The 17,595-nt window shown below is 50.0% G+C and overlaps 1 protein-coding gene across 14 annotated transcripts in view; it reads right to left on the bottom strand.

The window, feature by feature from the left end:
* The window catches only part of macf1a (microtubule actin crosslinking factor 1a), a 143,951-nt gene that overhangs the window by 43,428 nt on the left and 82,928 nt on the right, over positions 1–17,595 (bottom strand). For all 14 annotated transcript variants that reach the window (XM_061665101.1, XM_061665103.1, XM_061665105.1 and 11 more), the window contains 21 exons: positions 17,178–17,333; positions 16,765–16,938; positions 16,013–16,180; positions 15,639–15,815; positions 14,748–14,921; positions 14,541–14,664; positions 14,262–14,461; positions 13,183–13,500; positions 12,264–12,430; positions 10,956–11,112; positions 10,767–10,878; positions 10,465–10,527; positions 10,126–10,364; positions 9,707–9,836; positions 8,480–8,679; positions 7,194–7,686; positions 6,520–7,118; positions 5,721–5,909; positions 5,350–5,547; positions 3,472–3,789; positions 2,433–2,615 (listed from right to left, as the gene is read on the bottom strand). In XM_061665101.1, the coding sequence (XP_061521085.1) occupies positions 2,433–2,615; positions 3,472–3,789; positions 5,350–5,547; positions 5,721–5,909; positions 6,520–7,118; positions 7,194–7,686; positions 8,480–8,679; positions 9,707–9,836; positions 10,126–10,364; positions 10,465–10,527; positions 10,767–10,878; positions 10,956–11,112; positions 12,264–12,430; positions 13,183–13,500; positions 14,262–14,461; positions 14,541–14,664; positions 14,748–14,921; positions 15,639–15,815; positions 16,013–16,180; positions 16,765–16,938; positions 17,178–17,333 (4,539 nt within the window). The remainder of the gene's footprint in view (positions 1–2,432; positions 2,616–3,471; positions 3,790–5,349; positions 5,548–5,720; positions 5,910–6,519; positions 7,119–7,193; positions 7,687–8,479; positions 8,680–9,706; positions 9,837–10,125; positions 10,365–10,464; positions 10,528–10,766; positions 10,879–10,955; positions 11,113–12,263; positions 12,431–13,182; positions 13,501–14,261; positions 14,462–14,540; positions 14,665–14,747; positions 14,922–15,638; positions 15,816–16,012; positions 16,181–16,764; positions 16,939–17,177; positions 17,334–17,595) is intronic.

Genomic DNA, 17,595 nt, shown 5'->3' with positions numbered 1-17,595 from the left:
CATGGTGGGAATACTGAATTTTAATCGCTACCCGCACGCCAGTCGTCACGACCGACATGTCGATCAATGAGTCGGCTCTCCAGATTAGCGTTAGCGCTCAAGTTCTTCCACACCACACTCATCCAAGCAGACCTTTCTGTTTGGACTCAGGGAACCTCAAAGGAACCTTCCCCCCAAAAAGTGTTCGTGATAAACGTCTTGTCCGAGATGATCGATCCATAATCGGAGGTGCGAGTCCAACATGAGAGCTGTGTCCAATTCCTTTTCTACATTTCTCGGGTGAATTTCCAGCTTTGCAGAGCGATGGAACAACTTGTCTGACCCACTTTTGTTCAGCACTTACACCCATTATCTAATAGACACCCTGTGTGTGTGTGTGTGTGTGTGTGTGCGTGCGTGCGTGTGTGTCACAATGACTCATCGGCTAAAAAGTTCTCCGTGGAGACTCGGACGGGGTGGACGATGAAGTAACGTTAGCAGTGGAGGCGGACGACGAGGAAGGGGGAGTGAGGGACTAAAGATGTGTGCGAGTCATCAGTTACACACACAAGCATATAGACCCACACGCACGTGAAAACACACTCGCACACCAAAATGCATACGAGTAAACACAAAACAAAAACACTTACTCCCACACACAAACACAAAACACACATTTCACATAAACATGCATGCACGCATACGCACGCACACACACGCTAAGCAGCCTGTCCTGGGAATGTGCAACTGCATCTACGCACACACACGCTCCTCTGTGTGTGTGTGTCAGTTGCACATGTGCTGAGGGAGCGCTTATGCCACACCCTAATACGCGTAAATGTGTGCGCGCAGACAGCTGAGATTCCTCACCGTCCGCAAAAAGACGGCAAGGAATCGGAATCGTCCGGTGGCCATGTTTAAAAGAAAGTCTGGTGGGAAACAGGCACACCCCACTCCCACTATGGCGCCCCCCCCCCCCCCCCCCAATTAATGAAGACATCCACACCCCGCAATTGTTTGCGGCGGCAGCAGTATGACATCATGGCTGTGGACTGGGAAAGGCTCCATTGGGGGAGGGCAGGCCAGACAGACTTTGGAATGGAGGGGGATCGCTTACATGCGCTTGGGGAGTGACATGGGTTGGGGGGGTGTCACTTCGTCCCGCCGCCACAGAGGAGTTTTAATAGCACTTTTTAAAGTTGTAGCACTTTGCCCGTCCTATCATTGGGATAATGAGACATCTTGGCTGCTATTCTTAACTCCATCTCCACATAAACTTGCCTAGAAATAGCCGCCCCTGCGCGCCCCCCACCCCAAGACAGAGCCTCTCCATGTCGAACCTCCAAAGCCAATTCGATGCAGACTGACTTCCACATAACTGCAAAACCTACTAAAATTATGCAAATGAAAAAATAACCCGTGGGAGGATTACGGTGGCAGTTGGCGGACATCACCGTGAAATGGGAAACTGACTACAACCACATGATGATGATAAAAAATAATAATACATCGGCCCCTAAATTTGGTCGGCATGTGTATCGTGAGTAGACCTCAAGAAGCCATGTCTGAAAAGAAGTCGGCCATTTTGGTTCAAAGCTGCCATTTCTAGTGGCGGTTTCAAATAGAAACTCCTCCTCGAGCTTTTCCTCCGATGGCTACCAAATTTGAAACGTATACTTGACAGACGAGCGACACTAAATTGGGAAACATTTGGGTTTTCGTCATCGCATGCGGGAGGAGCACGGCGACGAAGTTTCGACGACTCGCCAAAATACGCAAAACTAATAATTCAGCTTCAAGAGCCAGCATCTTGTGCGTGACGATTGTGGGAGTTCGACGAGGCCGCGGAATGAGGAGAAAGGACGACGGGAGTGTGAAAATGGAGGCCAGCGCTATTCCATCCTCCTACGTGAGCACGCAGCAGCGGAGGCGCTTTCTTTTTCTTTCAGTCTTTCACTGGCCGGGGCAAACAAAAGCACGCTGGAATGTTTCAAATGCTCTATCACGTGAGCCATTACCACTCTGGCAAAAGACGCACAGCAAGTGACATCATGGCCATTAAATGTGCTCTTTAGCGATGGCGTGGCGACCGAAAGGGCAGCGTGCACGCCTGTGAGAAAAAAAAGCCATAAAACGGCAAAAGGGGCGCCCGTAAAGCACATTCCTGAGGTCGGCTACACATTTGCAAGTGCAACGCGAGGACGCAGCGTGGTCGCTCCCGGATTGAGACGGGGCCAATCACGACGCAGCGATGCGCTATCGGCGTCGTACGGCGGTTTTTGTCGGAAGGTTTGAACGAATCACCCGCGGGCGCCGCTCTCGGCGATCGCCGCAAAATTGAACAGACATGACGCGTCACAACAGGACGCACAAAAAAGTCTCAAGGAGCCATGCCCGAAACCAAACAAGACCACGGGTATCGGAGACAGAAGCTCAAGGCTCAATTGTCCTACCTTGAAGTCCTTCAGCTGCCGCTCGATGACGTCCACCTCGGAGCCCACGACGCCCTGCGCGTCCAGACCTTCCTCGGCGGCTCCCAGCAGGCCTCGCAGCTCGCCCGCCAGCCGGTAGAAGTCGCCCACCCGCTCGGAGGCGTCCCGGATCCGCGCCAGACGCGCCTGGCCGCGCTCGTTCAGCTGCAATGCAGACGACGCGCGGGATTTACCGCGCGGACGGCGTGCTTATCACGAGCGCCGCTGTTGGCCCACGGACGGCGTCGAGCGCTTGTCATTTTTGCGGGTAAATGAAGATTTCATTCATTTTTCCTCTGGTCAACTTGTACATTCAAAAATATTGGTACCAAGAGTGTAATTTGTGTATTTTATGTTGTTTGATACATTTGTTTTCAATTTTGTGCACCTGTTTTTAGCAAGGCAAAATGTTTGTTTACAATGTCAATTTCCTTCACATTTTGTCATTTCTTTTTAGAATTTATCAATTTGTATGTAAAATAAAACTATTTTCTGTCACATTTTGTAATTGTTTTACTTTTGTAAAAAAAACATTTTTCTCCACTTTATTTTGCAATTAATTTATTGACAGTTTGTAAATGTATATTTTACAATGTCAATTTCTTTCACATTTTGTACTTTTTTGCTTCCGATTTAGTAAAGAAATATTTTTACAGTGTCTCATTTTTCCCAATTTTGAAAGTTACTGTGTATTCCAATATTTTCTTCGACATCACACGCGATTTGTTTCAATTTTGTAAAAAGAAGGCTTTGTAATTTTGTGTTTTACAAGGTAATCTTACTTGACATTTTGTAATTTCTTTCAATTTTGCACACGTGCATTTTACAATGCACATTTTCAATTCTGTAAAAATGCTGCACTTTGTACATGTTGCGGCACATATGAATTTGTTTTCATTTCTGCAAATTTGTTTTTACTTTTGATCGTTTCCTTTTTTCGTACGAGACTTCGGAGTATTGTACTTTTCCCGGTAGGCAGCAGACACGATGAGCTTTTTATCTTTCGAGACGGCGCGCTCACCTTTCCGGCCTGGCGCCCGAGCGCCTCCGTCTCGCGCCTGAGAGCCAGCAGGTCGGGCGAGGAACCTTCGAGCCGCAGCATGGCCGCGCACTCGGCGGCGTGCGCCTCCAGCTCGGCGCGGAGGGCGGCCAGACGCGACAGGAAGCCGCCCAGCGCGTCCGCCTGCGAGGCCAGCGAGTCGGCGTCGCGCCCGACGGGGCCCAGCGCGTCCAGCTCGTCGTCCAGGTCGCCCAGGCGCGAGAAGACGTCGCGCACGTGCGACTGCACCTCGCCCACGCCGTGCAGGCGCGACTCCAGCGTGGAGCAACACCGCTCCAGCTGATGGAGCGAGAAGAGGAGAAAACACTTTCACACTTCATGCATCCATTTTTTCCTGATGCTTGTTTTCTTTGGTCTTTGACCAAATCGGTTCCATTTGGGATGGAGATGCTTGTTGACAATCATGTCATCATATGAGGATGCATTGATTTAAACGTGTAATAGAATATTTATTTTAGACATTGTATCATAATATAAACAATATATATATTACAATTAAATACATTTTGAAATGTATTTAAATTGAAATTTTGACTTTTGCAAACTGGTTTTTCATTTTGTCACTGTGTATTTTGTTTCGTGTTTATTTATTTTTTTAGTTTGTAAATCTGTTTTTACTTTAGATCTTTAAACATGTTTTACTTTCACAAATACATTTTGTCACTATTTAAAATTGAGTACATTTATTTTTATTATTATTTTTTAAATTACAATAATTGTATAATGAGTCATATAATTTACAGCAATGTTTATTTCCAATGTTTAAAATGTATATTTCTGAAGGTAATTTTCCTGACCAAATCAGTTACATTTGGAGTTTTCAGCAAAAAAAGTAATTTTTGGTGTGACTATGTCATCATACGACGGTGTATTGACAACGCAGCACATCTGACGCTTTAATTTGATGCATCACTCGATGTGTTTTGCTGCAAATGTATTGTTGACTTGCTCATTGATGAACTTTGACCTTGAGCGATCTCGCCACCAAACATTCACCAGCCGATTGGCTAATCAACCTTCTGCGTGTCTGGCAAGTCTGAAGACGATCAGACCAAAAAAATGGTTTTTCAGGTTTTCAATCTTTGACCTTGCTGTGACCGTGACATTTGACCCGGACCTCGATGTTTTGACACGTGTAAAGCTCTTGAACCAAAGAACCAACGTGGACAATATGTATAAGCGTTTTGGCGCAGGCAACACAACCCAAAATAGACAGCAATGTTATCTAAGCAGGCTGACAACACACACATTGATTGCACACTCTGGTCACATCATTAGGGACACTGTGTGCGTATATAAAGTCACACACGCACGTTTCTATACAAATATGTGTATCTATATAGAATATGAGCGAGTGTGGCAAGTGTGCCGAATAAAGCGGCCGTTGAGATGTAAATGAAAGAGTGCGGCTGCTGCCAAACCCAAACGCTCCACAGTCCACGACGACCATAAATGGGCACAGGAAGTCAAAAAGTCAAACGGCTTCAGCAGCTCTGTTTTCTTTCAAGGTGATAACGCACGCACGCGTTGGAATCCGTTTAGCTCAGCCGTGCAGCGTGACTCACTCAACTAGCATGCTATGCTAATATTTACGCCACCGTAATCCTCAAACTTGCACCGACAGTGACTCCCGATAAATTGCGGTGGATCGTTCTCACCCTGCTTTCTCGCACATTTTGAAACGACGGTGTTTTATGGACGAGTCGGAATTTAGAGTCGCACGCCTTCACTCTCGTAGCAGGTTTTGCTATCCGCTCTGTTTGTATGCGTCGCCGCTCTGCAGTAAGTGCGCAAACAACACAATAAGCAGAAACGCACTTCTTTACTGGATCTTCTCACCTTGGCGCTGACGTGGTCAAACTGCCTCTGGGTGTGTTCGGCCCGGTCCTGCAGCCCCTGAGCGCCGCCGCCCGGCCCGAGGGGGGCGTCCTGCGCCAGCCCCTGAGCCAGGTCCCGCAGGTAGACCACCCGGGGCTGCAGGCACGCCAGGGTCTCCTGCTGGCTCCTCAGCCTCTCCAGGCTCTTGGCGCTGCAGGCCTGAAATGGAGACATAACAGGAGGCTTGAAATATGCCAAATTGAAATAAATTAGGAGGAGTGTCACCTTTACGTAAAGCAGACTATTGAGTATACGTTCCATTGTTCTGCCTGTCAGTACGCGTCACTGGCCTAAATGAGCGCACAAGTGAAAAATCCTTTGTCTTCCGGTACCTGAGGTCCTAAAGCCTCCTGGACTTCGATCTGGTGCTCGGCGGCCTCCAGGCGTCTCTCCGCCGCCTGCCGACCTTCCTCGAACTCCTTGAGGCGGCCCGAGAGCTCCTCCAGCCGCGACGTGCGACCGAGGAGACGCTCGGCCAGCGCGTCCAGACGTCGGTTCAGCTGCGTCTTCTCGTCTCGAACCTGAACAGACGCGTCAGTTCTCCGTTTGCTGTTACGTCGACATTATTGAATTATCAGCTTCGCAGTATGTGGCCCTCTACAGTCGCTGATACGGCAGTTGTTGTGCTCATTGTTCTCTCCTCCCTTCCGCCGTCGCTCGATCCCTCTTTTTCTTCTTTTCTCCACCTTTCTAACTTCTCTCCCTACACCGTCTCTCTGCCGCAACCCAACCGGCCGAAGCCGGAGTTCTGTTTGGTTTCTTTCTTGGGCGGAGTTTTTCCTCGACTCGTGAAAAAGCTTTCGCCAAACATACTTCAGATTGTTGAGCATCAAAACCTTCCTGAACTGCAGTCAAGGCCAGAAAAACTGCTTCCTAGGCGACGACAGGCGAGCCACGAGCGAGGGAATGATATGCTTACAAACATTGCAAAACCTCTGTCCAAACGATACTTGGAACCAAAACGTACAATGAAAGTGCATAGTAACTTTTGGAACAGCCTGTAAGAGGTAAGAGGAGCTTGGTTCTTGACCTGATCAATGTGCTCAGTGTGTTGAACTGCCAAAACAAGATGGACTCGACTCACCGGCAAAGGTTTGGACATCCCGGTATTTAGTAAGGAGACAGAAGTACCTCGTCGTCTCCGACGCAGCACTGCTCCAGGAGCCGGTCGGCGGCCGCGTTGAAGGCTTCCAGCAGGGGCTGCCGCCTCTCCGGGTCCAGGGCGAGCCCCCTGGCCTTGCGCAGGGCCTCATCCAGACCCGTCGAGTCGAGCGACGGCCGGATCTCCGCGTCCTTCTCCTCGCGTTCGTCCAGCCAGGCGGTAAACTCAGCCTTGTGCCGCCGGTAGCTTTCCGCCTCGCTCAGGGTGCTTTTCAGTCGGTCTTCCCGCTCTGAGAGTCTCCCGTTGACGTCCTCCCAGTCCTGCCGCAAGCGGGCCAGGCGGGACTGCAGGGCGGCGCGCTCCTCCCCGCCGGCGGGAAGGGCGGCGAGCAGCGACGCGCCCTCGGCGCGGATCAGCTCGTAGGAGCCGCCCTGGGCGGCGACGGCGCGCCGGAGGTCGGCGGCGGCGGACAGCAGGGAGCGGACGGCCTCGGGACGACAGGGCAGCGCGTCCGGCGACGGGTCCCTGAGCTCCGCCTGCCGGTCCAGCCACGAGCGCACGTCCTGGAACATCTGCTGGAACTGCTGCGTGGAGGACAGCGCGGCCCGCAGCTGAGACAGGCCGTCCGCTGCGGAGAAAAGACAAAAATGAAGCCATTTTGGGAAAAGGCAGAACGGTGGATTTTCCAGGCCGTTCGCCGCACCCGCGCGTTCCTCCAGGCTTTTGAGCGGCGCGCTGACGCTCGCCAGCCGCTTCTTCAGCTCGTCCTTCAGGTAAGGCTCGGCCACAATGGCGCTCAGCTCCTCGCACAGCCGCTCGGCCCGGGCCAGCTCGCCGCGGCGCCTCTCCAGCTCCGAGCGGATCTCGCCCGTTTCCCGCAGGCGCCGCCTCAGCGCCTCGGGACAGGCGCTGAGCTCGGCCCGGCCGTCCAGGCGCTCGCCGAGCGCCGCCGCGCTCGCCGAGAGCTCGTGCAACAGCGCCCGGTAACGCTCGCTGGTGCCCCGCGCCCGGCCGATCTGCTCCGAGCGGCGGTCCAGCTCGCCCGTCAGCTCGCGCCACTGTCGGGAGACAGAGTCCAGCTCGGTACGGACCTCCTCCAGCTCCTTGGGATCCCGCGTCTGCGAGAGGATGCCCCCGGCAGACTGGGTGAGCTGGTCGAACTGCTGGCGACGGGTCTCGAACTCTCGCAGCATGAACTACAACAACAAGTTGACATTATGATACATAGACAGGGACCCGGCCACAAATAGCGCAAAAGACCCCAATTATGTTTGGAATTGGCTCGAGCAGTGTGGTACGCAGGCTCCCTCTAGTGGTGTGTGAAAGAATCACTGCCTAAATGCAGTTCCGTTGTATTAATCCTTGATAATTGTTGGTTTTTAAACATTTGGGTACTTTTTCTTCCTTTTCTGCACAATACATTTGAATTGAATCATTACGTACATCTCCCTAGATTTATGTGCAGTGCTAATGGTCACACTTTTATCGTCTTCATTTTACACTTTCAGAATTTGAAAGCCAAACTGTAGACTTTTTAAACACATTTCAAGGTCACTGTGATTAAATTGAAGAGCTAAACTTGCATTACACCTACACGAAAAGTAAACCATTAGCCGTGGGCAAGATGGGCTCAAGGGTATCATCGCGATGACATTTTGTGATCTATTTTCATGATATCGTAGAGGTACGAAACACTGAGCTAATTAAGCGTAGGCTTTATTTTGAAGGATAATTACAGCCTACGGTTGGGAAAATCACATTCAAGACTTAATGCGCCTCGCACTCAGCGGACACTTCATTAGGCACAATCTCGAAGGAGATGCAACAAGTATTTATTTTCTGTTCAATGTTGACTTATATTTATCAAGCAATGTGTTTATTGGATTGTGGCAGTGCATCATACTGTGAGGTGTTCCTAATATTTTGGCCAACACTGAGCCCAACGTCGATCTCGCTCGGCAGTCATTTCCCGCGCGCGTCCCGACGTACTTGGACTTGCTGCTGCTGCGTGTTGAGCATGTTGGGGTCGATGCTGAGCGGTCCCAGCACGCTCATCATCAGCTCCTTCTCGCGCAGCCACGGGCCCAGCTGAGCGGCCGCCGCCGCGAAGCTGCCCAGCCGGTCGGCGCGCGCCTCCAACTCCGCCTGGCGCCGCGACGCCGTCTGATTGGCCGAGAGCCAGCGGGCGTCTGAGGGCAGAGAAGACTTAGGGAAATGGTTTCTTGCGCTAGTTCAAAACTGTGTTATGAAATATTTGAAAAAGGTTCTCATATCCTTGTTTCCTAAGAAAGTAGAAATGCACTCAAGCTAACACTTCCCACACTGTCCCTGGAGAACATCCACTTTGGAACATTTTCACACTTTTCCACCCACAAACGTTTGCTGCTTGTTCAGTTTGAACTTTTTGGGGGGTTTTAAGAGGCAAAGACACATCCAAAACGGCCCTCTTTGAGTCTAAAATAGTCATCTTTATTTTTAGTTTGACATTTCCTGCGTCTGAAATGTTCATCGTTATTTTACAACTTTAGGTTTCTAAAGTCTTTCCTCAATTGTACGTGCATGTATTTAACACACAGACACTATAATCTGTACCGTTTTTTTGATATATAAAGAAATGGAGGAAACAAGTCTGGTCTAATAACTTTGAACAACTAAATGATGGCGGCACGGCGGAAGAGTGGTTAGCACGTCTGCCTCCCAGTTCTGAGGACCGGGGCTCAAATCCCGGCCTCGCCTGTGTGGAGTTTGCCTGTTCTTCGTGGGTTTTCTCCGGGTACTCCGGCTTCCTCCCACATCCCAGAAACATGCATGCTAGGTTGATTGAAGACTCTACATTGCCCGTAGGTGTGAATGGGAGTGCGAACGGTTGTTTGTTCGTATGTGCCCTGCGATTGGCCGGCGACCGGTTCGGGGCGGACCCCGCCTGTCGCCCGAAGATAGCTGGAATAGGCTGCAGCACGCCCGCGACCCGCGTGAGCAAAAGCAGTACAGAAAATGGATGGATGGAACTAAATGTTTCAGTAAAATGAGGTGTTCTTTGCAGAAGATAAAGAACTTTGAAGTATTTGTATACTGTCTGTCTGCATTTGTTGCTCCACCGTATGTGTTCAGATAGCTTGCTTCTCCTGATGAAGGTGAGTTCACTGCCACGACACAGTGAAAGAAAGGCGCCGTGTATACATCTGGACATATTTGCCGACATTCGGTAGCACGTACCGATCTCCCGCAGCTGTCGATTCCAGGCGTCGGCCTCGGGGGAATCGGGGTTGTCGGCGATGAGCTTCTTCAGGGTTCCCTTCAGCTCCTCCACCTGGGCCGAGCGCTCGGCCAACTCCGACAGCAGCGCCTGGCCGTCGTTCGAGGTCACGTCATTATTAGGATCGTCGACGCCCGCTTTAGCCAAGGTTTGCAAGCGATCCTTTTATGGCTTTTAGCAGAACACGGGCAAGCCAGAATTTGTGGAGTTGTGCGCCTCCAGTTTAGTCGCGCGTGTTCCGGAAGACATGCAGCGTAATTAAATAGCAAGAAGAAGAGGCAGAGAAGCTTCTGGGGTCTTCTCTCTATTTTCAGGGTCTGGAACCTCGCGATGACCAACGGGGGTTCACGCTACAATCAAATGGAAACCCGTTTCTTACCTTGTTCTCCTGGGCCTGCGCACGCACCACCTCCGGCTTGGACGGCGAGGCGGCGTGCTCCAGCGCGAGGGTCTCCTCTTTGTCCTTCAGCCAGCGGCGCAGCTCGTCGGCTCCGCGCCCGGCTCGCCGCCTCTGCTCCAGCGAGGCCCTCCGGCGGCACAGGCGCTCCGTCAGGTCGGCGCCCAGGGCCTCGTGCCGCGCGCTGACGTCCGACACGGCCGCCTGGATCTCCGTCAGGTCTGACGGGACGCAAACGGGCAACGGGACGCGTTTCGGGCTGGAAAATTGCACTTCATAGAGCAGATAAATATGGAAGCAGATTCACTTGGTCATTCGAACCTTTACAAGTATGAATGCCGTTGACGCTGCCGGGACCCGCGGAGCCGTTCATTTGGGGAGCACCTGTGAAACACACCCAAAAAAAGACGACTACAGCAGAATGTCGATTTAACGGACAGAAAATTGTGTCGAGTTGTCACTTAAACCGCCGTTAGCTCCAGAAGTGGCCGATGTGGTCACAGATATTGCTACCCCCCCCCCCCCAAGCACACCGGCGAGGTACGTTTGGATAAAAACTTGTTTTCTATTTATTTACAATAAACCTGTCCTGTTTGTGTATTGAAACGAGGAGCCGCTCTTACCGCGTTTGCTCTGCGGCGCCGTGATGTCAATGACTTGCGCCTCTAGCTCAGAGCCGCTCTTGTTCAACTCCTGCACCCTGGACGCCTGCGACTCCCACTCCTCCAACAGCTCCTGAAGGCACCATCATCATTATCATCGTCGTCCGTGAAGGCAGCACACGCGAGGACGCGGTGTGTTCGCGAACCCACCTGGAGCTGCTCCACTCGCCTCTGCAGCGCCTCCGTGTCCAGGGCGAGCTCCTTGGCGGGCAGCTGCTCCTGCGCCGCCTGCAGCCACCTGAGGAGGGCGCCGGAGAGCCCCCGGAAGTGGAGCAGCTGCTGCTCGCAGGCCGAAATGGCTTCCAGTCTGCACCCAGGGGAAGGATTGGAAGGCCGACACGGTTAGACATTACGGCTTCTCACCATTTGAGCTTTTGTTAGCTTGTGCGCCCCCTCGAGGTCAAGAGGTTACAGTTTATAAAAAAAAAAAAAAAAAAAAGAGTCCCCAACACCTGTTTACTGGATCAACACAAAATTGGGCGGACATGTTTTTTATAACAGGTCGCATGAAAAAGTCTCAAGGGCCCATGTCTGAAATTGAACAGGAAATCTGCCATTTTGGTTTGAAGCTGCCATTTTTTGGTACATTGCTGAGCTTTGCTTAAACTCTCCAGAGAAATTCCAAACGTTTGGCAATTTAGCATTTTTTGCTGACATTTTCTAACGCTGGCGGAGCGTGACGTCAAAGTTTTATAATCATATGAAAAGGAGTGTGAGGGTGCTTAAATTGTTGCTTTGATGATGAGATTTTGGACACATGGTCTCTCACTGGATTCATGTTCGACAAACTGCGAAGTGATTCATCTGCGGGTCGACTGCAGATTTGGAAAAAGCTCTTTTTTGGCAAATGTCAAATCTCCATCAGTGCATTGACTAACTGAGTCACTTATCAGGACTGATGAGGATCCCCAAATGCAAAAACATGACCGACCTTTATTAGTCTTCTTTTAATGTCATTATCTTTGTCTTACGTTGTAATGTGTCAACATGTGAAAAGAAAAAAAATAATCTGCAAACATTTTTTTTATTTTATTTATTTTTTTATTTTTTTTTTTTAAATCAGCCGATTTTAGCAGATTTGAATATCAGAGTGCCCATTAGCCCTAATTAGCTTTAGCGTCTGATAAGCACCGCATATACAAATCCACTGATGAAGTGCTGCCGCCACAAGCGAAAATGCATTAGTTGTCTTTTTCCCCCCCGCTTCCACAAGTAGAAGCCGTCGAGCGCCGGCCCCAGAGTTGCCACGGAAGCAAAATCTCCATTGGCGTTGCGCCAGCAGGAGAGGGGGCGGGCTTCGCAGTGGCATGAGACAAGCCCCTCAAAATGTCAGCAAGACAACAAATAGGCTGTGGAAAGCCATAATTCTTCATTCTTGGGTTTTTTGACGTCACTGACCTGGGAACTTTTAAATTGTGAAAAAATGCATCAAGTTTTCTTGAAACATTTCAATCTTACCTTTGGTTGACGTCGTCTTCTAGCCGCTGGAAGTCATCCGACACGGTCTCGACGTGGTGCCGGAGGTTTTGCGTGTCACCCAAAACTCGGGACGTGCAGACTTCTTCCGCCAGGCCGCAGAAGGACTCGAGCTGAGGCGCTTCCTGTTGCAGCGCCGACTTCACTTCCTGTCAAAAACACCCGCAAAGCATATTTGTCACTGATTAATTGATTTCATAGATTAATTCAAATGAATTAATCAGGCTGAGCTATTTTTTTAGCCTCTCTCTAGAGTGTGTGTCCTCGCTGTTGTGCGCTGCTTACACTAACATGTCTGCGAACTGAGAGGCGCTAGTTGACAAATGAGAGATTTTTCGGACCCCTCTCGCGAATACCGACTATTACCGCTAACACTGCTGAAACATTTTCAGTGTTGGAAATTTTTGACCCAAGGTATGTGCCAAGCTGCAAAGATTTTGCCAAGGTGGCCTTGCCTCACCTGTACAACGCTAAATAAGAAATTGGCGAGAGGGTTTGTTTACAATTACTGTAACATGGATGCTAATTTCCATTAGCCCATCTATAGTGTTTGGAATTATGTTAGGATTAAGCTAGTGGACTTTGATTAAATCATATTACATACTTTGGTTGAAGAGTTTGATGTTTAAATATACAATGTTAGATTCTGTTTAGTTTTATAAGTGCGATTTACAGTAAACTTTAACCGGCGGTCGCAAATAAACAGCTTGAAGCAAGCGCACACTTTGCATTTTATTTGGAGAAATGCGAGCGCCTACAGAGAACAGGCACTAAGGAATCCTTTAAAGAAGTGTTTTAATTTTAAGTGTGTATTTAGTTTGAAGCATGTGGGAGAGGTAAAACCAGAAAAAAAAATTATACACACACACACACACTACATCTCTCTTGTAGTGACGCTGACCTCCACAGCCTGCCTGTAGTCGTCCACGCTGCGGTCGGGCTGCCCGGCCGGGCTCAGGGCCTTGGCGCGACCGCTGACGAAAACCCGCAGGTCGGCCGCCAGCCGCTCGAAGCTCTCCAGCCCGGGCAGCAGCGCCTTCAGCTCGACCTCCCGCCCGGCTTGGCTGACCTGGGCGGCGGCGAACCTCCGCGTCAGTTCGTCCAGCGCCCCCTGCAGGCCCGAAGCGGTGGAGGCCTCGGGGCTCTGGAGCAGCTTGGAGACGGAGTCTCGCGTGGCCTCCACACTGCCCTGGCGGGAAAGGAGCTCCTGTCGAAGTTTCTAGGGGAACGATATTTTTGAAATTGGTCAAAATGGAGAGCGCAGACCTCCACCAAGGCTCCGACGTTTGTCACATCGAGCTCACGTTGTAAGCGCGTCGCTCGCTCTGCTTTGGGGAGGAGGGAGCAGATGAAACCGCTTAGGTTTGTCTGACATTTTTAATCCATTTCTATTCATATTCTAAACATATTTAATCATACTCTGGTATGATTAAATATTTGGGAAAACTAAATTTGCTACATTGAAAACCACTTCACAAAGAAAATTATACAATAAAACCAAATATGAAAAGAAAAAAAAAAAAAAAAAAAAAAAGGTTTTGGTCAATTAAATTCAGCAGCTGAATTTCAATACAGTGGATATAAAAAGTCAACACAAGTGTTCAAATGCCAGTTTTTTGTAATTAAAAAAAGGAGACCAAGATAAATCTTTTTCCACCATTGAATGATTTTTTTTTTTTTTTTTTTTTTTTTTTTTTTATCTTCGAGGGAGTAAATACAAATAAGTGAGCTAGATTGTGTTTGCACACCCTCTTACAACGAGGTTGTGGCTGTGTTCAGAATCCCATTCAAAACCAAGTCCAACAGGCGTCAGCACACACCTGCTACCACTTGTTTGACCTGTGTTTGACCCCCCCCAAATCAAGTGCAGCACTTTGAGGAGGCTTTTCGAAAACCGCCATTTCTTTTTGCTTCCGTCCGAGCAGAACTTTGAAGGTTCTTATGACTTTCAGCCACTTTCAAGGAGGCCCTCTTGTCTACCTGGTTGCGGGTGAGGGCGTCTTGGAGCGCCAGCACCGTGGGCTGCACGGGCGCGGGGTCCGGATCCAGCGTGTCGAGCCAGGCCAGCAGCGCCTTCAAGCCCTCCTGCACGCTCACCGACTGGGCCACGGCCGTCTGAAGCCGCTCGGCCCGCTCCGACACGGACGCCGACAGCGACGAGAACCTCTTCTCTAAACCGTCTGAACGAGAACGACGGCAGATCATTTGACGCGAGCCGAGCTCCTGTCGGGAACGTGAACACGGCGCGGCGGTCCTGACCTGCGGCACCCAGGACGTCCACGGCCTTCAGGGAGGGAGACTCGTCCGCGCTGACCAGAACTCTCCCGGCTCGCTTCACCTTCTCCAACTGCACCGAGCGCTCGGCCAGCTCGTCCTGCAGCAGCTGAACGCGCACAGAGAGAAAGAATTCTCCAGCACCTCACGCGGCGAGACCGGTCGGGGATCCAAGCGCCACGAACGCTTTACCTGGACTCGCCGCAGGGTGTCCTGCAGGTTCCGGGCGTCGGTGTCTCCGCCGGGCTTGGCGACGCTTTGGTTCTGCTCCTGGGCGCTGAGCCACGAGTGGAGCGAGACCACCTCGTCCCGGTAGCGCTGGTAGCGCTCCAGCAGGCCCGACAGGCGCCCGCCCAAATCTGACGACTGCACAAAAACACAGATTGCAAGTTGTTGTTGTTGTTGTTGTTGAACGTCGCCAAGGATGTCAGAACCACAGAAATGAAAAATCTCCATATCATAACGTGACATAATTGCTCAATTTGCATGAAATTATTAGCATCATTTCCCCACAAACTGATGGATAACTTAGCTTTGGTGAGCAGGATTTATCCCGATTGTGTTGTGTTTTTTTTTATTTTTATTTTTTTAAATATTTTTGGGAAATATATTTTTCAAGTGAGTCTTAGTCCATTCAACGGGTCAATTCGACCTGAAACGTATGCATTTTAGCCGTCAAATAAATACATCAACACACACATCCAAAAAGACCAACAACAATACATATTTTTTTCAATATTTGTTTTGTCTTAAACGTTATAAAGGATCAAATTGACCAGCAATGCATGTTTAAGCAAAGAAAAACAAACAAAAAATGAGCAAACAAGGTAATTCCTAACTTAACAGTAGAACAGTTTGATATGCGACATATGCATACTTAACCGCCCCACACACTAAATTTAGTTTTTTCTTGAGTTTTCCAACTGGCCAATTTAATATGAAACTACATATATTACATAAATAAATCATTATTTTAATAATCAAAGAAAAAAAAAAAAAAAAAAAAAAAAAAAAGTCTTGTGAGAGCCTCCTTTTCAATAAAAAAAAATATATATATTAATTTTTTTTTCAAAAAGCGCACACCTTGGCATGAAGCGAGGTATATCTGTGGTTGGCGTCGTGCAGCTTGTCGGTCACCAGCCGCTCGGTGGCGGCGCCCCACCGCGCCTCCAGGGCCCCCGCGCAGGAGTCCAGAACCTTCTGACCCGAGATGGAGACGAAGCGCAGGTCGGCCTTGTGGCAGATGACGTCCTCGGCCAGCTGCGGAACGCCACCAAAACGTCAAAATATAGTCACGAGTGAACAGAAGAAGAATCTATTTGCCCCTGCAGAAATTCCTTAGCTAACAGCACCACCTACAGGCAAGCAGGAGCAGCTGCACTTCGTTGCCCACGGGTTTATTGGCGGGGACAGCGTGCGCGCCCTCCCGACAAGTCATCGACGGGGGTCGACCGTACCTTTGTGTGCTGGTCCAGTCTGCTCTTCAGTTCCTGAGCGTCCGTTTCTCCTTCCCCCAAACATCTGAGCTCCAGCTCGCTCTGCTCCAGCCAGGCGCCCAGAGCGCCGTGCTCCTGGAGAAACTTGGACAGCTCATCCTTCAGCGCCTCCGACTTCCTCAGTCGCTCCTGCAAGCGGAAGGACGGAAATAGTCGCCGTCATACGAGTGAGAGATATGGCTTCAAAATAACATTTTCAGATTTGTTTCCTCTTTGCAGAAAAATAACGACACTGGCATTATTATATACAGTATAATACAATAAAACTCCATCCATCCATTTTCTAGCGCTTATCCGAGGTCGGGTTGCGGGGGCAGTAGCTTTCGCAGGGACGCCCGGACTTCTCTCTGGGACGTGCCCGGAACACCTCACCGGGGAGGCGTTCCATGAGGCATCCTAAGCAAAACGTCGTCCTGCATTGTTTGCAGGACGACGTCGTCCTGCATTGTTTGTCATCATAGGGTTTTTTTAAGAGCTGTGCTTTGTCCGGTCCCTCACCTCGGACCTGTTTGCCATGGGTGACCCTGCCAGGGGCGTAAAGTCCCAGACAACTTAGCTCCTAGGATCATTGGCACACACGAACCCCTCTACCACAATAAGGTGACGGCTCAAAGAGGGGACAATTTAAAAAAAATAATAATAATAATACATTTCTAAATAAAAGGCAAAAGGCGATTAATCCCCCAGCCTCAAGAGCGTTTTTTGAAGGCTACCTGGCAACTGTGCAGCTTCTGCTGGTGCTCAGCCTGCAGCTGGTCCAGCGCGGCCCGCAGACGTCGCTTCTCCTCGGGAGGAACCGTGGAGTCGGGCCGGTCCAGCAGCGTGCGCGCCGATTGGCCGATTTGGAGAAGCTGGGCCTGCTGAGCCTGCAGTCGCCGGAGTTCAGTCTGCGTCGCACAAGGTCACACATTCCTCATCCGGACCGCGTGATACGCTACTCGCGAAAAGTTCGGGACATTGGGCTGAAATTTCAGGAGGAACCCGACGGCAATGGCCAGGCTCCGAGCAAGATGTTTGAAAACACGTCACCGAAACGCGTACAAGCGGACGCCGATGGAAACGTCACCTGAAAAGCTAACATCCCCAACTTTCTGTGACAGAAGCTGCAACGGAAAAAGGTTGGCACCTGCAGCGCCCCCGTGTGGGACGTGACGGCGGCGTCGGGCTGCGTGGACGACAGGTCGGTGACATCTTCAGCTGCTGATTGGTGAGCGGCGGTCAAGTCCTTCAGCAGGGAGTCCATCTGGTCTTGGGTCTGCTGAAGATCCTCAAAGGCTTTAGCCTGATGTTTTTTTGTTTTTTTTTTGAAGATTTGTGAATAAAGAATGAACATAGGTTAAAAAAATGTGGAGAATTGTCATTTGTGTTTCTTGAATTAGTTTAAGATGCTAAAGTAGTGACACCTTTGTAGCTAGCGACCTCATTGAAAACCATAAAAATCAAAATTTTTCTCACCATTAACTAACCCAATCCTTTCAGTTAAAACGTCAAGTCGGACGACAGTATTCGCTTACAACTTCAAACGCGTCTGTGTTGCTGCTACC

The sequence above is a fragment of the Phycodurus eques genome, chromosome 20 (genome assembly GCF_024500275.1).
Source record: "Phycodurus eques isolate BA_2022a chromosome 20, UOR_Pequ_1.1, whole genome shotgun sequence".
NCBI lineage: Eukaryota > Metazoa > Chordata > Actinopteri > Syngnathiformes > Syngnathidae > Phycodurus > Phycodurus eques.
Note: the sequence above shows the minus strand (reverse complement) of the source record. Positions and strands in the feature narration are given on the sequence as shown.